General features: G+C 55.8%; 1 protein-coding gene and 1 long non-coding RNA gene across 3 annotated transcripts; one reads left to right on the plus strand and one right to left on the minus strand.

The window, feature by feature from the left end:
* Positions 1-14832: 14832 nt before the first annotated feature.
* On the minus strand, positions 14833-23939 carry XIRP1 (xin actin binding repeat containing 1). Of its 2 annotated transcripts, XM_047873978.1 has the most exons (3): positions 23834-23939; positions 17629-20953; positions 17163-17213 (listed from the first exon to the last, which is right to left on the minus strand). In XM_047873978.1, exons 2-3 carry the CDS (start codon positions 20950-20952, stop codon positions 17205-17207), a joined length of 3333 nt encoding a protein of 1110 aa, XP_047729934.1. In that variant the 5' UTR covers position 20953; positions 23834-23939; the 3' UTR covers positions 17163-17204. The 2 variants fall into 2 exon arrangements, with proteins under 2 accessions (XP_047729933.1, XP_047729934.1); XM_047873977.1 differs by having other exon boundaries at positions 14833-20953.
* Positions 21463-24682, plus strand: LOC125174409 (uncharacterized). Its single transcript, XR_007155446.1, has 3 exons — positions 21463-21599; positions 23472-23598; positions 24518-24682. It is a non-coding gene; the product is annotated as an uncharacterized LOC125174409 (long non-coding RNA).
* Positions 24683-25360: the final 678 nt, after the last annotated feature.

The raw sequence follows: 25360 nt of genomic DNA on the forward strand, positions 1-25360 counted from the left end.
TTAGTCTTAACTGTCATATCTCATTCTTGATTTTGACGCTATGCTATTCGGTACATGGGGAATTCTAAAAACTAGACTCTTAATGTTGGATACTGCTCTCTCTCCTTTTGTCTCATTTAACGTTTTCATTTTTATTTTTTTTTCAACGTTTATTTATTTTTGGGACAGAGAGAGACAGAGCATGAATGGGGGAGGGGCAGAGAGAGAGGAAGACACAGAATCGGAAACAGGCTCCAGGCTCTGAGCCATCAGCCCAGAGCCTGACGCGGGGCTCGAACTCACGGACCGCGAGATCGTGACCTGGCTGAAGTCGGACGCTTCACCGACTGCGCCACCCAGGCGCCCCTAACGTTTTCATTTTTAATTTAACCCTGACTGATGGTCATTGAAGCCTCAGCTCAGTATTTTCCTGTATAACTTAATTTATATTACATTTTTTTAAGTTTTCTAAGTTACTTTGGTACAGATGCCTCTCTTCTATACAACATACATTGGGAGATTGTTCTATGATTCGATGTGAGAATCTTTTTCCTATTATAAGGATGAGTTTATCCTATTTACATCTGTTGATGTAACTGACATATTAGTCTTGATTCTATCATCTTATCGCTGTTATGTTTTCTACTTTAATGCTTCCTCTGTTTTTTGTTTTACTATGTGTGCTTTTTTGTTTTCTTTGATATGCATGTGTGTGCGCCCATGTGTTTGTATTTTCGTCTGATGATTTGAAAGTTTATAGTCTGTTTCTAATTTGTCTAGTGGTTGCCTTTCTATTGATTTATTTCTCTGCCAAGAGAAGGAAAATCTTCAAATGTAGGGAAAGGGTCATATTCTCAAAGGCTGAGCCTTGGCACCACAGTCCTGTCTTCAAATTCTTGATATCTTATCCTCAACATGAAAAATGGTTGTAGTCTCGCCCTGAAGCCAAAGGTTCAGGGTAATCAAGATACTGAACAGGCGGCTGAGTCGCTGCGTGAGCTAGCCACGGACAGCCAGGAACCGCCCGTGCCACAAAGCGATGCTGTATGTCCCCTCCTATTTCAGAACCTCAAGTGGCTATCTTTCCCCAACAAGCCGGCACACTTTGTCCGACGCTGTCTTTTACTTGCCGCCCATTTGTCTGCGCAGTATTTTAAGAGACACAGTCAGAGAGGCCATGAATTGAGTGCCTGGACTCTTCCGGCTACTTGTTTTCACACATACCGAGGTCAGGAGCCAGCCTGTTGCCCGACAGCTGGCCTTTGTGAATGCGGTGGTCTGTGGCCGGTGATCTGATGCAAGTTGTGTGCGTGTGTGCGTGCGCGCGTGTGCGTGTGTTTTCTTTCAAATCTGTGGATTGATGCCGGTAGATCAGCCGGCCTACCGACAGATAAAGGCACGCTTGGAGTAGGATGATTTTAGGAAAGCTTGTTTACAAGGACTGTTTACCAACAGGTAGGTGTAGGAGCACCTCAGGGGATGTTGCAATCAGGTGGGAGCAGCTGTTACCACCAAGGGGCCCGAAGGGAAAGGGGGTTGGTCACCAGGAAGGAGAGAACTGAGTAGAGAGAACTGGCCCACCCCCACGCTAAGAGCACATCTAAGGCCCGGAGACTCACAGGCAGGCAGGGAACCCGGGGACCCAATGCCTTGATCTCATTCTCTAGCCTCTCCTTTTCCTGCTGGGGAAGCTGAGCCCACCTGGAAACCAGAAGCGCATTCAGCTCACCTGGCGAAGGGATTTTGTGGTAAATCGCGCAAAAAGTCATCAGGTACACGTTTCCCTCACGTGTTTTCTGAAACTCTGTGGAGAGCTCACACCTCAGTGGTACACCCACCGGAAATGCCTTCAATGGCCAGGACTAGAGAATCCAAGCCACAATGGCTTTGAACATAGAGGAGTTTACAAGAAGGCTGGAAGGAGGCAGTCACTGACGTTCAATAATGTCAGTGCTGATGTCTCTAGAATTCTCTCAGCCTTTCCCTTGTGCTGGGTGCTTCATATGTGCAAGATGGCTGCCCCAGCACCAGGCATCATGACCATGGTTAAGTTGGGAAGGGGGGACGGCCCCTGGGAGGCTAAACCTGGCACTCTGGATTTCGACTCTGAATCTCAGCTCAGGTCATGATCTCATGAACCCAACCATGAGATTGAGCCCCACATCTGGCTCTGCACAGACAGCACAGAGCCTGCTTGGTATTCTCTTTCTGCCCCTCCCCTGCTCATTCTCTCTCTCTCTCTCTCTCTCTCTCAAAAATGAATAAATAAACATAAAAAAAAAAGTTGGGAAGAGGGAGAAGAGGGATACCAGCACGTATTCCCATTTTATTAAAAAACAAAACAAAACAAAACAAAACAAAACAAAACAACACAACCTTGCAGCCCCCAGGGTGGCTCAGTCGGTTAAGCATCCTACTCTTGATTTTGGCTCAGGTCATGATCTCACGGTTCCTGAGACTGAGTCCTGAGTTGGGCTCTGTGTTAACAACATGGAGCCTGCTTGGGATTCTTTCTCCTTCTCTCTATGCCCCTCCACCCTCAAAACAAACAAACAAACAAAACAAAACTTTCATAGATGTAGCCTCACCACACTTTCCATTATATTTCACTGGCCAGGACAGTGTTTCATGGTCCCCTATAGCAGCTGGGGAGACTGGGAAAGTGGGAAATGGGCTGCCCGTGAGTGAATGAGACTACTTGTAATTAATTGCCGGAGATTGGAGACGTTGGTGCATGGACCAAAGTCAGGAATCTGCTATCAAGAAAGTAGGGGTGGAATACATTCTGGATCAACAATGAACAAGCCTTACCACAAGTGGTTTCAGTCAACAATAAAGCCCATTGTCTGCTAGCACTCACTCAGGACAGAAATTGCTCTCTCACACTATGCGCTATTGATAATTTTATGTGACATCCGGAAGTGTTGTTTGATCAAGTAATTTTGCCAAGAGCTTGCTCTGCTTTCCCCCAGTAGCCTATGACTCCATTTGCAAGCCGTGGTTTGAATTGTGTTGGTTTTCACTGCAAATTACACAACTTTAACGGTGCTTCTCTGTTTTTTTTTTTTTAATTTTTTTTTTCAACGTTTATTTATTTTTGGGGACAGAGAGACAGAGCATGAACGGGGGAGGGGCAGAGAGAGAGAGGGAGACACAGAATCGGAAACAGGCTCCAGGCTCTGAGCCATCAGCCCAGAGCCCGACGCGGGGCTCAAACTCACGGACCGCGAGATCGTGACCCGAGCTGAAGTCAGACGCTTCACCGACTGCGCCACCCAGGCGCCCCGCTTCTCTGGTTTTGATCTTTTCTCTGTCCTCGGTGACAAAATGTATAATTATCACGCACACATGATTATTCTACCCATATTCTGGAAAGGCTTGATTGGTTTTCTAACTAGCTTACAGGGCCTGATGTGAAGATGATGCAAAAGTCTCAGTGGGCCTCAGGCCAGTATTTGACAAAGTTTCATAATAGACGATGCCTCTGGGACCGGAGGAAATGCATTATCAGCTAACAAAATTCTATTTTCAGATCTCCATTCCCACGTCGGTCTTTCTGATTCACTCTTTTTTTTTTTCTACTTGTGTAAAATCATCTGCTTCTACACACTCACCTACCCTGGTATATATGCTCACATTTTATATTGTAGCATGTTTGAAACCATTTTCAGTACCACAACTTTGCTTTAATGAACCTCTTTTGAACTATGGATCCCTTTTTATGACTGGGGGCCACACCGCCCCACGACAGTGACAATAAAATGGAAATAGGGGAGATGGAAACAATAACACGAGAGCAGTTGAAAATATCTTAGCAAGTTGAACTACAGTTAATGGCCCCCTCTCTCTGCCACACACGAGCTGAGCTGAACTGGCCAACTAAGTTCTGGAGGCACAAGTGTACCTACAAAACCATGATCATGATCACAAGGTAATGGATTTCTATGGAAATCGTTATGTGCCTTATGAAATGTACATAAACGGAATTGCTTCTGTGTCTGGCAGATCCTGCCATGCCCCGCTTGTGTCCTGATGCTCAACCTGGGGCGTTTCTCCGGCCGCAGGACCACGCTCAGCTGGCACACAGGGCAGGCTGGTGGTGCCAGGGAGCCAGTGCCCCAGATGCAGCCCTTAAGCAGAGCGGGCCACGGTGAGGCTCTCTGGGGCGTGTTTTTTGCACACAACATCCCAGAGGCCCCAGGGGGACTGAGCCACACTTGCCCGCCGGGGCAAACACTCATCAACACACCCCGTGTCGGTTTCCTTCCCCCTCCCCACCTCCCCTTCTCTCCACCTCTCCACTAGGATCACTGGGATCATTCCCAAGTGAAAAACTTCTACTCAAATCTTTGTCTCAGGGCCTGCTTCTGGGGGAAATGGGCCCAAGGCAGTTTTTTTTTTTTTTCCTCTGAAATATCATCCCTGCTGGCTATGAGATTCATGAACCCCACTTTAGGAAAGTCTTCTCCAGACGATTCTGCTGCTTTTACAAGGGACTGAGCTGGGGCACCTGATGAGCCTCGGGTCGGTCATTCTATGGTCACAGGCAGCCCAATTCCCTGTGTTGGAGGCAGTCCCAGTAAGAGGCCCCGATGTCCTTAGGGGTTGTCTTGGAAGGTCTGACCAGAACTCCTGACCCAGATGTGGCACACAGGGACCTGGAGGGATAAGGGAAAGGGCAGCTGAGGGGCTGGGGCTGGCCGGTCTGCACCTCCACGTCCCCTCCCAGCTTGTTGTCTGCCCCCACTGTTGAAATGGAGGTTCGTCTGAGTCTCTCTTTCCTGGGTCTTTCCTGAAAAAGTCCTCCCCAAATATCACACACACACACACACACACACACACACACACTTACTTCTCTCTGGGATCCCAGCTTTGTGGATTTCAAAGACATTATGAGATGGGATTCATGTCCCTAGCACAAGGGAAGAGATTTCTCTCGGCTTTTTTTTTTTTCTTAGAGAGGCTTGCAACCTTGTCAACCATTTCCAGAAGAAGAAATTGGATTCTAGCCCAACGTTATAAATAATATGATCATCTATTCCAAATGCCCAACCCACAGACCTTTTCTTATTTCCATCTGACAGACTGGGACATCTAAGGCCAAGACAGAAATTATATCATGAGCCCATGATCTGACTCCCAGACAGTGATTTGCCAACCCATCTTCAGAGCAGGCTTGTAAGGGAGTTTGTTTAGGCCATGAACTTACCCTCATGGTCACCCACAGCCCCCAGGATGAGTAGAGGCTGTTGGGGTCGTGGTCCTGGCCTCCTGGCTGTGCCCTGCCCAGTCCCTCACCTCGTTTTCTATGGGACCAACAGGGTGTCATCCAGTGAAGTACAAATGTCCAGGGCCAGCACCTGTAAGAAGAAATTCACTTCTAGAACATTTACTGAACTCTGCAGCAAACAGGGCCCTAGGTTCACTTGGGGAGCAGTGAGGGAGAGGGATCTTAATGAATCCAAAGGATCCCTGTCCTCCTGCAGAGAGCTCATAGGCTAAGAAGTGGGATAATTCACTTACAAGAAACTAGAGTATCCTAAGGGCCACAATAATAACAGTCGCGATGGTTTAAAAACATGCCCATAAATTCTTTCACGCTCTTCTTATCAAAAGGAGGAATCTCATTCCTCTCCCCTTAAATATGGGCCAGCCTTAGTGACTTGCTTCTCATGAATACAATGTGGAAGAAGTGATACTGGGTGATTTCCAAGGTTAAGTTAGAAAAAGTGATAGGGCTGCTCCCTGGCTGTTTCCTGGGACATTCACCCTCGAAACCCAGCCACCGTCTGGTCCGTGAGGAAGCCTGGATTACGTGGAGAAGTCATTCGTGGGTGTTCTGATCAAGAGTCACAGCTAAGGGCCCTGGCAGCCAGCTTACATGGCAGGTGTCTGAGTGAACATGGCTTCCGATGATCCCAGCCTTTACGCTTCTCCAGTTAGGGGTGATCTTTACTAAGTTCTGGCCATATTACAGATTCATGAGCAAAATAAATGTGTATGAAGCCGCTACATGTTGCGGGTGGTTTGTTATGCAGCAATAGAACACTGGAACTATACTAAAGCGTACTGCGTATTTTACTAGAAGCCAAATATTGCGCTAAACGCGTTACAGAATTATAATCGCATTTAATCCTCCAGACGATTCCTTAGGTAGATACCGTGGGATCTCCACACTGTGGCAAACTGAAGCTCAGAGTGATTATGTGACTTGTCTGAGTCATAGAGCTGGTAAGTGGCAGAGACGAGACCGGAGGCAGTAGTGTGCTGGTTAATGTTTGACAATCAGTTGGGGGTGGGGAGGAACCATGATTTGCAGTGTTTGCCAACGTTCATGGTGTAAATTCTCCCACCACGGCTGATTTCAAGCTACTGGCACTGCGCACGAAGCTGGGAAGAGATGGGCACACGCCGGGCAGCAACCTTGACTGGAGGCTGCCGACACCGGGAACCATGTTCTGAGATAACAGAGATTGTAGTGAGCGATGGGCAGGGGAGTCTTCTTGTAGGTAGAGCTGTGGAAAAGTCCATTTGGGCAGTCATGCATGCTGTTTACCAAACTATGTGCCAGGCACTATTCTAGTCACCCCTCCCATAGACACCCCCCCAAGTGCTAGGAGAAGCTTCCTGAAGTTGGCCTGAGGCTCTTCAGGGCTGGTTCCACTGGGACCCTTAACTGGGTCCCTGTCCTCAGGATCTGCGATGGGATTCAGAATCAGTGCCCAATCCTGAAGTAATACCCACTCGGAGCTGATTCTGAACTGGGGCTGGGGGGGGGGGGGGCACGGCAGGGGATACTTCTAATCCCAAGGATTCTGTGCTGTGCCGGGAAGAACTACCTTATCCAAGCCCAGCTTCAGCAGAGAGAGAATGATGAGGCATCACTCAGTTCCAAGATGACAACATCCAAGCTCGTGTGGTTCCTTCCAAGGCAGGGGATTTATTTATTTATTCGTTTATTTTTAACATACAAGATTGAAAATACTTAAGGCATGACATGTACAATTATTAAAAAGACACTAGAACGGGAAGGATTAAGTTCTCCTGAAGTCTTGGATTGTGCAGAGCGGGGTTAGGGCAAGTTAACTGAGGGGACGACAGCACAAACAGAACACAGTTCAAACACATTTCCGAGGTCACTGCTCCCAAAGGTGGTGGCTGGACTGACAGGGAGGGGATCCTTCCAATAACACCCTCCCAGACGCCAGGTCAGTTCTCTTCAAATCCCAAGGCTACCCCAAGACTATCTTCCAGTTTATTGGAAAACTGTGGATCTGCTCTTTCTGTAAAATTATCTCTCTCCTGCCATGAGGGATTCTTTAAAAACATAAAATAAAATTGTATTTTCTTCCCTTTGGTAGAAGCCATACATGTACTTTGTTAAAAATACCCAAAATGGAAGAAAATAAAAAGCTGGGCCTCAGTGTCTCTTGCCTACCTTGGGTCTCTACTAGAGGCACTATTAACAGGGCTTTTTCTTTTTGTCTTTTTCTAGAAGCAGTCCGTGTACATTATTCACACACACACACACACACACACACACACACCCTCATTCTTCTTGACCCATGGGGAGCATGTCCCAGCTCCTGGACTCTCTCCCTTCCTCTTTCTGGTGACACACTGGTGTCACTTGGCCGGGAGCATGGCCTTCTTGGTTCCCCTGTCTCAATCAATGTAGCTTTGGAGGGTCCTTTCCTGTTCTATTTTCTCTCTCAATCTCCACATATCAGAAGGTTCAGGGGCAGCAACCTTTGTCCCTAAGCAGCCCCTTCTCCAGCCATGGCCTTGCCCAGCGGTGCTCACCACGGACCCCAGGGCCGGGTTCTGTGCTTCCCATTTGCTGCCCCAGACCCTCTCTCCACCCTTCTCCTCCCAGCTCTGCGCCCGGGGAATGAACTGTCTGGCTTTCCGTGGGGTTTGACCACTGGCCAACGCAGACACGAGCTCAGAGGGAGGAGAGTGAGGTCAGGATGTATGTTTTCCGTGTAGCGTTGCCAGGGACTACCTACGCTCCTCCGCCGAAGTTCTCCACTCCTGGCAGGGTGCAGCCTCCAAACGAGTATCCCCAAAATAAATCCCCTTCCTTGGAGGAAATCACATACGCCTGGATACTGTCCCCTCCATTGAACTCTGTCTCCAGGTACCGGCAACCCTCCCCATTTCTCCCTCATACCTACGGATGGTCAAGTCCCCATTGTACCCGTCCAGGGGTCGTACTTTGTCCCGGCGGTTTCCCCTCACTCTGCTACCCTCCTGTAAAGGGCCCTTTTGTTAAACCCTCCTCAGATCTCTCCCTCCAAGGGCTCCAGCTGTTTCCCTCTGGAAACATCTCTGCTACAGATTCCAAGTAACTTCTGGGAGTTCTATCATCCCTGAACTCCTGACCCACACGAGCAGCTCAGGCTATTTATTGATCCCTCCCCGGGCACACCGAAAGCCTGGCTCCTCCCAGGCTCCCCCGCCCTGCCAAATGGGAACTTCAAGCTTGTAGGTTGCGGGTACGCCCGACTCTCCCAGGCGCGTCTGGTCTCTCAGCAAGCCGTGCAGCCAAAGCCGCCTTCAGAAGTTATCTCTGCATGCAAGTCCGCAGGACAAGTCAATCCCTGCGTGTGCCATTCTTACGTTAAAGGTTGCTCCCTTTAAAATTCTGCTCATTGGAGACCCATTTGACAATACATTTCATATGTTGAAAAAAAACAAAAATTAAAAAAATAAATAAAGTTCGGCTCATCTAGTCGAGTTGCTCCCCAACCTGGAAGGCCCAGCCAGTGCCCGTGCGCCCCGCCCCCCACCTATACCCCACCCCCCCCACCCCCCGCCCCCTCCTCCAACAGCGGGTATCGCTCCTGTTCCCCCACCCGCTCTGATCTCAGGCAGGATCAGCCTTTCTGCTCTTGCTTGCCACCCCGGGATACTGCTGTCTAGCCGGCATTCCTACGCCCGTGGGAGCAGCGAAGCACTCTTTCCCGGGGCACCTCCCCGGGGGTCGGCTGCAGGCCGGCGTGGGACCCGCCGAGCCAGGCGCCCCGCCCACGGCGCCCCGGCTCCGCTCGCTCCCGGGTTTTCTGAGCTTCCTTCCCGCCCCAGCCCCCAAGCTTCTGATTCCTGGAACCGGGCTCGGTGACCTCACGCCGGTGACTTCACATCCGGGACCTTCTGGGAATTCTCCGCAGCACTTTTTCGTACGAAATCTAACGGGGGAGGCGCGAGGGCGGGAGGAAGGGGGCGCGACGGAAGGAGGAGCGCCGAGCTTTGGGGGAAGAAGAGAGGGAACCGCGGAGGCAGCTTCCTTCTTCCGATCAGGGACGGGCGGGGCTGGCAGGGGCGTGTGGCCGAGTCCCCGCCCCCGTCCCCGCGGCCGGCAGGCCGGCAGCCCGGCACCCGCGCGCGCCCTCCCCCGGACGCGGACCCCAGCCCCGATCGCCACTCCCGGGGGCTCCCAGTCTGAGCCTGCGAGTCAGGTCCGCTACAGGCGGGGAGCAGGTACCAAGGAGGGGAGGATGGGGGTGGGGTGGCGATTGACTTGCAGGTGCCAACGGAAGACAGATGCACTAAACCAAAAGGCTACACTCGGGTTTTCCAAACTACAAAACTGCATAAGGTTGAGAGGTCAAAGAGGGACACTCTTGATGGCTTTTCCTTCCTTGAAGAGGTGGCCTCAGAGCTGAGTCCTCCTCCATAAAATAAGTATTTAAAAATAGATTTTACAACCGTGGTGGCATAAAGACGAATCCGGTGATGTTAAGTATTGAGATCATTTCTTCCACTTAAAAATTCCTTTTTACCCTGGGGCGCCTCGGTGGCTCAGTCGGTTAAGCATCCGACTTGGGCTCAGGTCATATGTCACCGTTTGTGGGCTCCAGCCAACCGCCACCCCCCCCCCCCCCCATCGGGCTCTGTGCTGGCAGCTCAGAGCCTGGAGCCTGCTAAGGATTCTGTGTCTCCCTCTCTCTGCCCCTAACCCACTCGCAGTCTGTCTCTCTCAAAAATAAGAACATTAGAACATTAGAAAATAAAATAAAAATAAACAAAAGAGAACAAAAAAAAAACGGTCCTTTGTTTCCCATCTGATTTTAGAAGTGAAAACATTTTCACGGGTCTCTAAAAGTTATTGTGGGCCCAGACCCCCTGCCTGCTGTGTCCACTGGGTAAGCTGCCTCTGGCCAAACCAGGGCTGTGTGACACAGCCTGGATGGAATATCAGTGGGGGAGTGGATGGAGAAAGGGTATAAACGCAGGTAGCAGCTGTACACGAAGAGCCTTGAACGACCTTAAGGAATGTGAATTTCATGGGAGATCTGGTGAGGAGTCCGCTCCTCCGCGGACGGCTGATCAGCCCTGATCAGGACGGCAGGGCTGGACTCGAGGACTCGGGTTTGGAGGTGGCAGTGGAGTTGGGTAGGACACCGGGCTGGCTATTCCCGCAGTAGGACATCCAAGTCTTAGCCACAGTGGAGATGGCGGGGCGGGAGAAGAGAGATTCGGGAAGCCAGCAGATTGCTGTTTGGGGGTGGGGCAGGGAGCAGCCTGGGCTGATTCTCATGTAAAAGAAGAAACAAAGAGGAGAAACCGTTTGTGCCTCTGGACTGCAGGAAGATCAGAAGGAAAGTCCTTCACCAATAACAAAGCAGGGAAAATGTGCACACCATCAGAGGCTGGTGGGTGGCTTCAGTGTCACCTCTGGCCCAGATCTCTGCAGTCGCTCCTAGGAGGTGTTCCAGCCCCCTCTCTGTTGCCCCAGGCACCTCTCCAGAGCTCTAGTCCCACTGGGTCAGTTTCCTGCTCCCTGTGGCCGGGAGGACAAACTGCAGTCCTCACCTGGGCATTTCCAGAGTTTACAGTGAGAAAAATCAGGTTGAGGTTTCAACACCTTCTCCAGGAGAACATTTCTAGAACTTCATGCGGCTTCCTCAATCTCCAATAACACCCCCCCCCCCCCCACCACACACACAAAGAAACAAACAACTGTACTTGACTCCCATCTTCCAGTGCAAACTGTTGTGGGCTTCCTCCACAGCAGACCAGGCCAAAATGAAGGACTGGGTCAGGAAATACACTTTCAGGAAGAGGATCTGGGCTCCAGTGACTCCTTGAAAGATAAACCTTCATTTATTCACTCTGGAACATGGATCGGGGAGCTACGAAGTGCTTTTTTTTTTTTTTTGTACAATTCTGGCAGGCACAGGGGTTGCAACAATAAATGAGAAGTGGTTTGTCATGGAGATGATATTCCAGTGGGGGAAAACTCCATGTGGAAATAGCACCTTCCAAAAATGGCCACAAGTTCTTCTAGAACTTTGCCTCTTCCTCATTAAAAGGCGGTATCTAATACCCCTTGCATTCAGTCTAAGTAGACTTGTGACTCATTTGTAACCAAAAAACGTAGCAGAGTTGATTTCGTGTGATTTGCAAAGCTGGGTCACACAAGGTGATGCAGCTTCTGCCTTGTTAAGTTGGGAAGCATGCATCTGGAGCCTTGAGATGAAATGTAGAAAGTCCAATTACCCCGAGACTGCCATGCCAGGAGGAAGCCCAGGCCACATGGAGAGGCCATGCATATGTGTTCCGGCTGACATCCCAGCCGATGGCCAGCGTCAACGGCCAGACATGAGTGGATGAGTTTTCAGATGTTTCCAGGCACTCGCTATTAAATTACCCCAGCCTTCGAGTCTTCTCAACTGAGGCCCCATACGTCACGGTACAGAGACAAGCCATCCGCACTGTGTTCTGTCCGATTCATGAGTATTACAAAATGGTTGTTTAAACCACTAAGGTTGAGGTGATTTGCTATGCAGAAATAGTATTGAGAACACTGACAGTAAGCAAATGCGTGAGCAAGATAATTTCCTATCGACAGGTCTTCATAAAATAGCATGATAACTTTTTGGAAGACCTCTTTAGATGGCGGGGCAGGGGCAATGGGCAGGAGAGGGATAGATCAAGAAGGCCTTTCTGGAGAAACATCTGAATGCGATCTGAGTGAGAAGGAGCCCAGCCACTAACGAGCTGAAAGAGACTTCAAGGCAGAGGGTGCAGCAAGTGCAAAGGCCCTGAGGCAGGAATCAGTTTTGTAAGGATTCTGTGAAGGTCCAGAAGGCCCATGTAACTAGGGAGCTGTGGGTGAGGAGGAGAGTGGGGGTAAAGGAGTTGGGACAGGAAGACAGAGAGGCAGTCATTTTGGTCCTAAAGGCAGAGAAGACTTAGATTTAAGACTGAATGAGCTGGGAAGCCACTGGATGGAGGCTATTTACAGGAAAGCGACTCTATCTGGTAAACTCTCAAGAGTTTTGGCTGCCGGGTGGATGACAGATTGTTAGGACAGACAGGGGGAAGCAAGGAAGACCACTTGGCAGACTACGGCAGTGGCTCGGGAAAGGGGGGAATGAGGTGGCCCAAGGCAGGGTGCTGGCAGCGAAGGGCAGTGACGAGAAGGGAGGAGGCGCCCTGCCCCGCAGGTCGGCCCCGGGTGGGGCCGCGACTTGGGTGAGGACCGGAACCCGCACCCGCCAGGAATCCCGGAGGGAGGCTCCGAGCGAGGGCCGCCCGGGACGGCGCGTCCTGGCGTCCAGCGTCTGCCGCGAGGAGCCGGCCTCTCTGGCTGCGCGCCTGCCCGGCGTTTCCGGGCAACGGCGGCGGCCGCCTGAACGTCCCGAACCCGGCGGCCTGGGTGACGTCATCATCACCTTGGCGACGGCGGGTGGGAAGACGCGCCCCCCTCTCTCCGCCTGCCCCGCCCCGCTCCGGGGGCGGGCTCTGGGTTGCGCGCGTTCGGCCTCCGGTCCCGTCCCATCTCTAGCCCCGCCCACTCCGGCCAGGAGGAGAGGCGGAGCCTCGGGCTCCGCGGCAGGTGTGGCGGCAGGCGTGCAGGGCTCCGGGCGAGGCCTCGCCGAGAGGCCGCTACTCTCCTGGGTGCCCGCTGCCGCAGGCGTGCTCACCGCCCAACCGCCCGTCCCCTTAGGCTGCCACCTCCAGTCGTTGGGCCCGGCTCCAAAGTCATTAAGGTTATCTCCGCAGAGATGCTTGCCCTTGACCACCCAAGCTAAAGTAACAGCCATTCCTCTTCTCGTGGACTGACCTTGTTTTTATTTCCTTCACAATATCTGACATTATCTTCTTCTGATATTATCTCCTTCTAATATATTGTCTTCCCTCTTTAAGCCCAAGTTCCATGAAGTCAGGGAGAAATTCTGCCTTGTTCATCTCTATTCTCAGCATCCTGAATGGAACCTGGCACGAAGTAGGGGCTCGATAAATGTTAGCTGGGCGAATCACTGACTTCACTTCATCATTTCATTCATCTTTGCATCACTTGTTTGACATCTACAGCGTGCCTTCTATGCACTTTTGATAAGCAGCAGTGATACTGAGATGAACAAGACAGACCTCCACCCGGAGCTGAGAAAGATACATTAAAACTAATAGTTACCAATAACACTACAAATGGACATCTTTGAGTTCCAAGATGCTAGGCATAGCTCCAAGCCCTGTACACATAATAATTTGCTTCATCTTCACAAGACGAGGTACCGTAATCACACCCACTTTTTAGATGAGAAAAATGAGAACGGTCCTGCTGTAAGCTGCTGTAATCAAGTGAGATTGCACAGAGGGCAGAGGAGAGGGACATGTGGCCAGGAACGCAGAGGGATGTAGCTTTTAGTCCCAAGTGGGTAGATCTGCTATCTTAATTGCTCCCACGCACCACTGTCTTCCACGGGACTGGCTCTTTCCGGTTCAGAGCTCTGCTGCCCCAGGGGAACTCACCATATGAGAAGAGCAGGTAATACCGGAGCTGTGACAGGTGTAGAGGGCTGAATCCAGGGCTGGCGGGAGGCTAGGAGCCTACCTGCTCAACTGAAGCAACGTGTGGACAAGTTCCCACATAACCTTGTGGGGGGCGGGATGTAGGGGGAGGCAGGTGGATGGAGAGGCATCCAGGAAATTCAGGAGCTAAACTGATCCCCATCTCTGGATTTTTGTGTGTGCTCTTCCCTCTGCCTAGCGTGCACCTCCCCTGGATTTTCACATATGTGACTCTTTGTTATTTAGATCCCAGGTGAGTTTTTCCCCCTTAGAGAGGTTTACCTTGGCCACGTCCTCTAAGGCAATCACCTGTTATTGTCACATCACCATATTTTAAGACTCCTCCCCTAGAGTGGGAGAGTGGCCTAGTCAGGTGCATTGCCCTTACTCCTCATCGGGTTTTTCCTGTCTATTCATGGTCTCTCTGTCTCCCCATTCTACAGGGTCAGTTCCCTACGAGCATGACCCCATGAGACCTCACCTGAGTGCAACAGGTGCTCGGTACTTTTTGAAACAGTGCAAAGGGCCCTGCACTGAGTCATTCTGGTTTTCAATGGCCAATCTCCAGGCACTCCCCTTCCCAGGAGCCCCTGCTCTGCACACAGCACCTGGTCTGAGCAGGGGAGAGGGCCCAGTCATCTTGGCCGCTAGAGTTCCCCTGCGGTGAGACCCTCCCTCCTTCCCAGGCCTGACCGGGCTGCTTTCCCACTCTGGAGCAGGATTCTGGTGAGATTCCACTCGAGGATGATGTCCGGGAAAGACCAGAGGCAGAGGGGAAGCAGAGTATGTATGGGCTGGGGAAGGGGGGAGGGGAGCCAGTGTGCGGGGCCTCTGTTTCCCAGCCAAATGGTGGAAGAAGGGGTGGCTTTTCAGAGCCTTCCAACCCTGCTATTGCCAGGAAAATGGGGCATGCGGAGGTCGTGGCTGTTTCCCCCCCATGGCGGGAACCCAGACTCCGGAGCAGACGCGCAAGCCGTCAGATGGACGCACGCAGGCGACAGAATAAAACTTGTGTTTATTCCGACTGTATCGTTTCCGTCTGGGGTACAGAGTGAAGGGTGGTGGGGGCAGAGAGGCAGTACATTTGGTTTTACGGACGTGGCTGACTGCTGAGCCTCTTGTGTGTGATCTTTGGGCTGCCGGGATGAGCCGCTGAATGAGGGAGATAGTGACGAGAGGGCCGCAACAGGGCCCTTCTGGAGCCCTCGGGCCAATCCTGAACAGCAACCGGTCCTGTTGCCCAGCTGGCCCTGTCTTCTCCAAGAATCAAGGAGCAGAGGGCTGAGAACATTTTGGCTCATAATAAAAGAAAGAACGGCCGAGGGGGGAGGATCACTCAGGGGCTCCGCGTCAGGCCTGCAGACTCATGCGGACGGGCGGGCTGGTGGGAGAAACAGGTGCGTCTGTCCACGTTCCGTCCTCCAGAAGCAGCGACCGGCCCCCGTGCCACTCCCATGTCCGTGCCGCTTGGCGGGCCTCTTCCCAACCTTTCTTCCCTTTGCAAGAATTGGGCCTACTGATGGAGCTGAGGAAACGGGAACCTCCCACAGGTCTCCGAAGATGCCCTTTCTTCTCGGTCCTGCCTCAGGTATGCAAGGAGGTCGGCACCCGCCTCGGTCCTGGGGCCCCGGAGGGAAGCCCCCCAGTGCGGGTCGGAGGCTATGGTGGAGGCTCAGGGGCTCACTGGGCTTCGGGCTGGGAGTGGCCGCACGGAGCACGCACCCTGCCAGCCTCTGCCAGGCCCCCGCTGAGCCTGGCTGGGCTGTGCAGAAACTGCCGGAGCAAGGGGGAAGCGTGGAGCTCGAGGTGGGGTCCTGGGGCCCTGGGCAGCTCTGCCTCCTCCGTGACCCTGGTGGAGGGCTGGAGGGCTGGGGTCCTGCACTGGTCCACCCCTTCGTACTGCTGGGTAGCCGTTCTTGTGGCTCCATAGCACTGGGGGCCGCCCGGTCCAGTCTGCAGCTCCAGAATGCTTCTCTGCCCAGCGGGCAGGGGGCTTCCTAAGGAGGCAGGGGCGGACTCCGGCTGCCCAGAGCACGGGGTGACCTCCTTCTTTCCAGCCTTGTCTTGGAAACCCTTCTGGTGGAGCTGGGCCTGGCCCACATCCTGTGCCAGGTGAGTGCCCCTGGGGCTGGGAGCCTCTGGAAGCTTCCTTGTGGCTGCTGACTCAATGGAGATGAAGGTCGGGGAGCAAGATGAATCTCGGCTGGAAGGGCTGGAAGGAAAGACCCCAGGGAGGCCCGAGTCTTCTCTCAATGTCTCTGGCCTCCTGGCGGAAGGAACTATTGGGGCTGATTGACCCCCGGCCTCTGCGTGATTTCTGACCTTGGCCTGACTCTGGACCTCAGAGTCCAGAGCATCTGGGTTTGGGCGTGCATCCTGGGTTTGGTTCTTGACTGCAGTCTGCCCTCTGACCTCCCGGCCTGAGCAGTTAGGTCCGTCTTTCCTCCTGTCCGTGTTACCGATCTTGCGGGCACCGTGGTCCTTCAGGGGTCCTTGGGACTGGCCCTTGGTGTTTGTCTCAGGCTGGAGGCCAGACATGGAGCTCAGGGCCTTGTGTATAGCCTCCTCAATGTCCAGCAGCCTGGCCAGGGTCTGTTCCCTCAGCCGGGCCACCTCTGTGCCGACCTTTGTCAGTTCCCCAAAGGCCTGCACCACTGAGGCCTCAGGCTTTTGGGGGGCAGCACGAGCCTGAGGAGCCACTCCCAGCTGGGGCATAGTGTCAAAGAGCCTCCTCAGCGCCCGCACATCCACACTGCTCGCCGCCTCCTTCTCCAGGGCTTGCACCTGGCTCAGGAGACCCTGGAGCTCTTGCTGGCTTCCCGGCAGAAGCCCCGCGTTCTCAGAGGCCCCTTGCTGGGAATCTGCCTCGGGCCTCTCTCCTGGGGGGCTGGGACCTTGCAGTGGTGAGGTGGGGTGACCGTGGAGAGCTGAGAGCTTGTGGGGCTCAGCGCTCTGGGCGTTGCTGCCTGCAGCCTGGCTCTTGGTGGATCTGGAAGCCGTGGCGCCGGGGCCATGTTGGGGGCTGGGCCGGCTCTGTTCTCTGGAGCATCCAGCCGGAGGCGTGCATCCCTGGCTGGCAGTGGTGGGGACGTGGGCTGGCCCGCCGGTGGCTGCGTCTCTCTCACCTGGCTTGTAGTCTCCTTGCCCGGCTTCTCTGGAGGAGCTGGGAGACAGAGCTGAGGGCTTGGGCAGCCACTGGGGAGGGGGGATCTGGCTTAGGTGTGCGGGTTTGGGAGGCAGCTGAGGTTTCTTCCTCGGGGGCATTTTGGGCTCCGGGTTTGGGGTCTTTGTCTGTGCGTCCCCAGGGCTTCTCTGGCTGGCAGGGCTGCTGTGGGAGTGGAGAAGGGGGGCCCTCAGGGCCTCGGAGTCCTGCTGGATACAGTCCTCATCGCGGCGGGCTTGGGCTGCAAAGTCGGGTCCTGTCACAGCAGCTGAGAGAAGAGGAGGAGGAGGAACAGAGGCATTATGGGAGTGCAGGCTGGCACCTGCAGGCCGAGGCCCAGAGGCCAGAGTGTGGTGGGCTGAAGAGGCAACCTTTGCAGCTTGGAGGCCTCCTGGGCCGACTCTTGCCATCGCCTTCTCTGGAGATCCCCAGGCCGTCTGTGTGCAGCCCCCAGGCTCCTCCCACCCAGGCCCCCGACTCAGCCTTGGCCCTTCCTGGAGTGGGCTTGGAGCCTGGGCCGAGGGGGCAGCGTCCCCGCCCCTCTGTGGGAGCTCTCTTTCGGAAGGCTGGACACCCCTTGATGGGTCAAAGGTCCTCACGGGGTGAGCAGTGTAGACGCCATCCTGAATAGTCACCCACCCCCCCGGCAGCCCTCCGGGCAGTGCTTCCTGTTCCCCACTGACCTTTCTGGGGGCTGCTGGGATCCTGGGGTCACCTCCAGCCATAGGCCCAGCGTTGCTCTGGGCAGCCACGGTGGCCGCAGCCGATGCCTGCCGCTGACCATCCTGACAGGGTGTGGAGGTGGCTCCAGGGATGGAGGCTTGCTTGTGCTTGCTCAGAACGTGCTGGTGCAGGCTTTGGGCCTCGGCGGTGGCCACCCGCAGATTTTGCATGGCGGCCCGGAGGTCTGGGGCCCCAGGCCCCAGGGGCCTAGCTGTGGTTCCTTCCAACTCTCCCGCAGCTGCTATCCCTTTGTGTCCGGTGCGGCTATCTTCCCGCTTCCCTTCCCCAGCCAGAGGCACCGCCTTCCCCGGGCCTCTCAGATGCCCCATCGCCATGCTGGGGTCCAGAGGGGGCACATGGATGATGTTCTCAGCTGGGGGCAGCTTCTGGGCCCCCTCGCTGGTGGGCACGGAACCTGGATCAGCTGGTGGTTCCCACCGCAGACTGTGCAGGCCGCTTAGGTCTCCTTTGTCGATGCAGCTGGCCAGCAGCTGCACGCTGCCCCTCTCAGGGGCCCTGCCGGTCAGCCGGGGCTGCAGGGAGTAGGCGGTCAGCGAGACCAGCCCCTGCTCAGTCTCCTGCATCACCAGCCCGGTCCTCGCGACTGAGGCCCCCAGGCCACAAGCCAGCAGCTGCTGGAACTCGGGATCCACGTCTTCGACATCCCCGCTGCCGCCCGGAGCTGGCAGCCTCAGTGGCTTCAGATGGAGCTGGCCCGCCGGGTCCTCCTGAACGAGCAGCCCCTGCTGGTCCACATCTGGCCGGCGCAGCACCTGGCGCACAATCCTGGGAAGCTCGCCAGACACCAGCTCCTCCTTCCGGACGTGGGGTGCCCCCTGCCCTGGGCCTGGGAGCACGTACCTGGCCAGGCAGAGCTCCCCTGGCCCCCGGGCCTCCATGAGGATGCCTCCATGGTGCAGGATGCCAGGCACAGTGTGCAAAGCCGTCAGGGTGCCCTCAGCCGCAGTCTCCTGCCTCTCCAGCGCCTTGTTGCCTGAGGGGCCCGTGGGCTGCTCCTCCTGGAGGTTGCCCCCTCGGACGCTCTCGGCCGCCAGGGAGCCCATGGGACAGTTCTCAAAGAGCCAGGTGAACTTGTGCACAGAGCCCACAGGGATGGGCTCGGGGAGTACTCTGGGCCCCTGGTCTTCCCCCTTGCCTGCCTCCAGGGCCTGGAAGACCTCCTTCTGCCGAGACACTTGCCCCGAAGGGATCTCCACGCGGCTGCAGTAGCGCACAGGCCCTCTTCCACAGGGACGGCCCGAGGCCTGCAGAGGCTCCGTTTCAAAGACATGCCCGTCTGTCTGTCCGGCCCCAGCCTGCATCTGGCTGACCTGCAGGTGCCGCTCCCTGGAGCCTTCTGGCCTGTCCAGGGGTTGGGGTGCAAACATCCAGGTGCAGGACCGAGCCTCGGCCTCCGTTGTGGGGTCTGTGACCTCTGACCCCTGCTTCTCTGCCAACTCACTCATCGGGCAGGTCTCAAACAACCACCGGATGGTCCGCACATCACCTTTTGGGAGTGCCTCAGGCTGGGGACCTGCCTGACTCTTTCCTTCTTCTTCCTGGCGTTCTTCCCGTTCCCGCTGGTGGATGACCTCCAGGGGCTGGGTCTCAAAGAGCCACCGGGCCGTGCCTACATCTCCGGCCACCACTTCCTGTCGGGTGATACCCCGCACCACGTCCACGGTACTGGGGCTTCTGCCTAGCTGGTCCAGGGGCTGTGTCTCAAACATCCACCTGTAGCCCTGCACGTCGCCTCCAACTATCTGCTCTCTGCTGACAGAGGTCAGGGCATGGAGGTGGCCTTTGCCATCCTGCATGGCATACACCGGGGACCCTATGTCCTGGGACTGCCCAGCAGAATCCATTCCTTCGGCTCTGCTCACATTCCTATGGGCCGAAGGCTCACCTTGCCCAATGCTGTCCAGGGGAAGGGTCTCAAAAAGGTTCTTGAAGGCCTTCACGTCCCCCTTCACCCCATCCCTCTGGGGAGCACTCTGAGAGAGGGACAGAGCTGAGGAGCCATCACTGCATAGATGCTCAGACGTGAGCCCCTCCTGCTCCCGGGAACCCACGCGCTGCAGGTGACCCACTTGGACCTTGTCTCTAGGAGTGTCCAGGGGCTTCATCTCAAATAGCCACAGGGTAGAGCGGACATCGCCAGGGACTACTTCCTCTTTGGGTGGGGGCCGTGCCCCAGACTCCTCGTCCCCCTTGAGAGTGTCTAATGCTCGGGTCTCAAACAAATGCTTCTGTTGCTGGACGTCTGGACCAGGAGGCATGAGGTCTGGGGATGCCTGGAAGTCTTTCTCGTCCACCAAGATCTCCCGAATGGCGTCCAGGGGTTGTGTCTCAAAGATCCAGCGGGTTGCGCTGACGTCAGGCCGGGCCCCCTCCTCTAGGGAGATCCCCCGGATTACCCGCACCTGGCTGGGGTCCCTGTTGATGGCGTCCAGAGGCTGCGTTTCGAAGAGCCAGCGGGCAGACCTCACCGCGTTGCTTTGGATCTCCTCCCGGCACGCAGCCTTGACCTCGTGGATGGCACCCTCTGCGTCCTGGATGGCACACAGTGGCTCTGTCTGGAACAGCTTCACTGTCTTTTTCACATCGCCCTTCAGCTCCTGGATCTCTGAGCGCAGCTCCAGGGGGCTCTGCTCCTGGATGGAGGGGCGGGAGCCCAGGCGGTCCAGCGGCCGCGTCTCAAAGAGCATCCTGGTACCCCGGACATCCCCGCTGGCTTCCGGCTCCCTCACCGGGGCCTCCAGCGCCTCAGCCTGGCCGGTCAGCTCATCCAGCGGCTTTGTCTCAAACAGCCGGCGGGCTGCACGAACGTCCCCTCCGGATGGCGGGGGTCCTGCAGGCTCCTGGTCTGTGCTGTTGGCAAAGGAGCCTTCCTCAAATTTGCGGGAGGTACCCTGGACGTCCCCGCCCGACACGGGCTCCCTGGCCGGCGGCCTCTCACGGTCCCCGATGGCATCCAGCCGCCAGTTCTCGAAGATCCAGCGCATACACTGGACATCGCCCTCGGTGGGCTCCTCAGAGTCCAGGACCTCGGCCAGGTCCTCAGCCACAGCCTCGGCCAGATTCTTGCGGAGCTCAGGGTGGATGTGCCTGTACAGGCGGCGGAGCTCGCTGGCTTGCCTCTGCTGGTGGAACTTGGAGAAGGACTCCTTGGGGGGCGGTGGCGGCAGATCCTCCAGGCCTGGGGGTGCGGGGAGGGGCAGGTCTTCTGCAGCTGCCATCGGAGTGGCCGGCGTGGGGGCTGCCGGCGTCTGGGCTTTGACCATCCTTCGGAGGAGAAGGGGCAGAGATGAGGAAAGGGCCGGGAGCTGGGAGAAGTCACAGTGGGCGGGGCCAAGGGGCAGAGCAGTCCTGCGTTGACCCGTGTTTAGGGACCCCCCCCTCCTCTCCAGACCTCACCGGGGTATCGCCCCACCCCCTGCACGGCTGGTGTGTGACAAGGCTTGAACTTCGGGCAAAGCTTCTGCTTTCCCAGAATTACCCGGGGTTGCTAGGAAGCAGGCGGGGCCCTAGTGGCCATGAAACTCTTGTCCTGTAGCCCTGTAAGGGATGCAAACTGGACACGCCCCCTCCTCGCCTTCCTTTACCCTAGTCCGGTTTTCCCGCGTGAGCTGCCCGGTGAATCCTGACCTACAGGGTCCCAGTCCGGGAGAGGCAGGCAGGTCCCTAAACTGGGGACTCCTTTCCAGGGAGAAGAAATTCCCTTTCACAACACCAGAGGGCGCAGTCGCCACTCTCACGGGAGCCCTGCCCCGCCTTTAACCTCTTGGCTCTCCATTCACTCTCCGGCCCTTCCAGGCCCCACCTGGGGCCTGGGGCCTGTGCTACAGCAGAAGCGGCCGGGGGGCCTCTGTGAGGCGCAGGTGTTCACCAGATACCTCACGGTTCCGCAGGGCCAGATCCTGAATCCCAGGTAAGGGCTTTGTGTGCCATACCCCGAGACTCAGAAGGTCTGAGCTTAGGGGGACCTCAATCTCGAGGGTCTTCTAGCCCAGCCACTCACAATTAAAGACGAGGAAACTGAGGCATAGAGACAGTCAGAGCTTTGCTAATGAGTTCGGTGCTCCTAGACCCTTTTGGGGGCCTAGCTCCCAAGAAATAGGAGGGGAGGGGACGCGAAGCTGTCTTCCTGGCTGTGGTCCCTCTGTTCCCCCACAGGCACCCCTAGGAGAGCATGCGGGTGACACCCACAGGGAGGGAGGGCAGCGGACTGAGGGCTCACTGCAGAGACAGCCTGCCCTTGCTCACGCAGACTCTTCCCCAGCTGCACACAGCCGGCCCCAAACTCCTGAACTTCTCTTTCTCCTCCTTTCACATCAGTCAGCTTCCCCCCCCCCCCCCCGGCACTGCTCCCCCTAGCGCCCCCCCCCCCCACCGACGGCCTCCCACCCCTCCAGCCCTTCTCTGGTCTCTGTCCTCTGTGTGTCTTATCTGTCTCGTGACAGGTGTACTGACAGTCCTCAGAGGCCAGTAGGGAAAGAATGAGAAGCACGTCCCCCCTCCCGCTGCCCCTGACCCACGGCTCAGCTCCGCGCTCGTGCTAAATATAGCGGAGGTCCTGGCCTTGGCGCGGCCCTGGGCTCTGGCGGGAGGCTCAGGCTCGCCCCTGGGCCCCTGGGCTCCGTCACCCACCTCATCTTCTCTGCCCGGGGCTCCCTGATCCTGCCCCCTCCTCCTGAGCTGATATCAGGCCCCTGGCCTGCAGGATGACCAGGGCTGGGGCCTGGGGGTGGGGGGAGGGGCAAGGACACAGGCAGCGGGTGGGGGGCAGGACATCCTCTTCGTGGCTGCCTCAGAAGACGTGGTGGCCTGAGACCTGCCTGTCACCCTCCTTCTGAGGTAGCCATCCGGCATGCCCGCCAGACATCAGAGCCCCGAGGAGGGACACGTCGAACAAAACCTGTAGCCTGAGTCTCAGGGCACGCTCCGGGTGGTTCCTTTTGTTTCTGAGTTCTGATGGGAAAAAAGGCCACCCATGCTTCCCTGTCCTGTCACTACCAGTGCGGCCTGAGCAGATGGCACGTATAGGTCACCAATTCCGCCCCACCGCCGACCCCAGGAATCTGCAGAATCTCTGCTATGGTTACAAATTGTTAGAATCATCAGTCCAGGGATGTCAGAAGTAAGGACACTCAGAGGTCAAGGAACCTAACCCCCTCATTGTTTAGGTGGGGAAACTGAGGCCCAAAGACAGGAAGGAGCTGTTCCAAGGGGCTCCATAAGGCAAGATCTGAAGCAGGTTTTCTGACCCCTGGCCCTTTCACCCCTGCCCCTGCCTGGACTGAAACTCGTGGGGCTTAAGTTTCTAAAGGGCAGGGACAGGCATGGGGTGTGGATGGAATCAGAACCGGACTATCAGACTTAGGGTCAGACCTGAACCCCAGAGCCTGGCCTCCTAGGGCTGGGCCAGCCTCTCAGGGTGACCCCACCTTTTCTCTCAGGTCTACTTGTCCTTGACTCGGCCGCCTCCACAGGCCTCAACATCTGGGAAGACTCAGATTTGGTCTCCCCCCCCTTGTGTCCCCAGATCTGCCCCAAGGGCTTTCCTACTGGGCAAGACCATGGCCTGGGGCAAAGTCGGCCTCCCACCCCAGGCTTTAGGCCATGATATGTGGGGAGCTGGGCTCAGGCCAGCCCTGGGAAGATATTCTGGTGCCAGATATGCCAAGACTTTCATCCACAACAGCTGGGCATGGGGTTCGTCCTCACTGGGCGGAATTGGGCCCACTTCCTACCCTCCAGCCCCCATGTCCTCTCACCTCTCTTGGGTCCCTCCTTCCTCCAGACTTTGGGCCTGCCTGGGGCTCCCCTGAGAGGAAACCCTGAAGCCTGAGGAGCTCCATACCTGTGTTTTAAAAATCGCAACTCCAGGCCACCGCCTCCTGAAAGCCTTTCTGGATTATGCCAGACTGGTAAGAACCTGTCTCTTCTGTGGGACTCAGGCCTGTGGCAGCCACTCTGAGACGGGCCATGGGGCTCATGCTAATTCTCCTTTAATTTCCTCATGGAATCTTTATATCAGGACCCCCCCCCCCCAATTCACCTACGACCTCCTTCCTCTGCCCAGAGCTACCCCTGATATACATTACCCTGAGAGCCATCCCAGAGGGGACCAGCCTGCCATGGAAAGACAGGGAAAAGACTCACCTGAAGATCCCACTTGGCTGAGGGGGTACTTGGGGGTCTGTCTTTCCCGTCCGGCTTCTTGTTCACGGCCGGTCCTGTTCTGCTGGCCTCGTTCGATGCCGTCTCACTGCCCTGGCTCGGGTCTCTGTCCTCTGCCAGCCCTAGCCGCTGCCTTTATCTTGCTGGCGATGGGGTGGGCCAGGTGGGGGCGGGGGCAGGGGGGGGGAGAGGCTAAGTTCAGAGTATGAAGTGGCTTAGTTATTTTTAGGGCTTGTGGAAGTTCCCCTTCCATCCCAGGGAATCAGTTACATGTCCTTTCTGCTGGGAGGGGAAGAAGAGTAGGGACAGCTTCATTCATTCAAATTGTATCTGAGGCCTGGGGTCAGTGACTCAGCTCTGGGGTGGGGTGCAGGTGTCCCAGGCTATTTTGAGGGAATGAATAAAGAGGGGCATCTGACACCTGGACGGCCCCTAATCCCATGTGCTGCCCCCCCCCACCCCTGCTCCACACTGGCCTCTGACCATTGCTGATGTGTGTGTGTCCACTGTGCAGGGGACTGGAGGCCTCCTGCGGGCAGGCCTGTGCCCTCTCCTCCTCTGCTCCTGGCCTGGACACTTCTAAGGGTCAGCCCAGCTCTCCTTCTCCCCCATTCCCTCGGTGCCAAGGATCTCCTCTCTCTTCTCCTTCCTCTTCCTGCCCCACAGCACCCGTCTACACAGTCCGGAGTGCAGCTGGATTGGGGGAAAGACATCTGAATTTCCAGGCTTCGACTCTTCCCTAGGTCCCTGAATTATCAAAGAATTCCGCGGGATGGTTCTGTGGTTTTCATAGCAGATTATCTGGGTCCTTGTTTACTTTTGGGCTCTTCCCTCTGACTCAGGGCCCAGACTTTCTGGGAATGGAGGGGAAAGGGAGGGGTGGCACGCGGCGAGCTGACTGTGGGGTTATTTCTGACCCTGGAGTCATCAGCTTCCCAGTCACAGACAGACTGGAGCGGGGTGAGGGGGTGGGATGGGGGGGGGGTGTCATGCCTCCCTCTTCTTGGCCTTCCAGAACCCAAGGTGCTTAGCAGGCTCCGGAGATCCTGACATTGAGACCAGGAAGGTGAGGGGTGTCAGGGGGACCATCCAGAGCACACATGAAGGAAGCCTTTTGCCCAGGCTCTGGGTCTAAGGCCGTGCAGGTGCATTCTGTTACCTGGCAGAAGAGGTCTTCCTTCTGACATCCTGGATGCCCTGTGGTGCCAGGGAGCGATCCAGGCACTGCTCACTTTTTCCACTGAGTCAGCGTGAGTCATGCTGCACTAACCTGGGGGCAGAGAGGGGGGCATCTGGGGACCCCTTCTCTTACATCCACTCCCTCTTTTGGCTTCCCCTGTCCTTTTCTACCCCTCTGCCTGCCCCCCAGGCTTTTCCTGAGCCTCTGGTTTGTTCTTATCTAATACACCGTGCTTTTCAATGTAGTCACCACTGGCCATAGGGGATTCTTACTTACGTTTAAATGGAGGGAAATGAAGTAAAATTAAAAATCCAGTTACTCCATCACAC

This window comes from Prionailurus viverrinus, chromosome C2, assembly GCF_022837055.1.
Source record: "Prionailurus viverrinus isolate Anna chromosome C2, UM_Priviv_1.0, whole genome shotgun sequence".
Classification (NCBI taxonomy): Eukaryota; Metazoa; Chordata; class Mammalia; order Carnivora; family Felidae; genus Prionailurus; species Prionailurus viverrinus.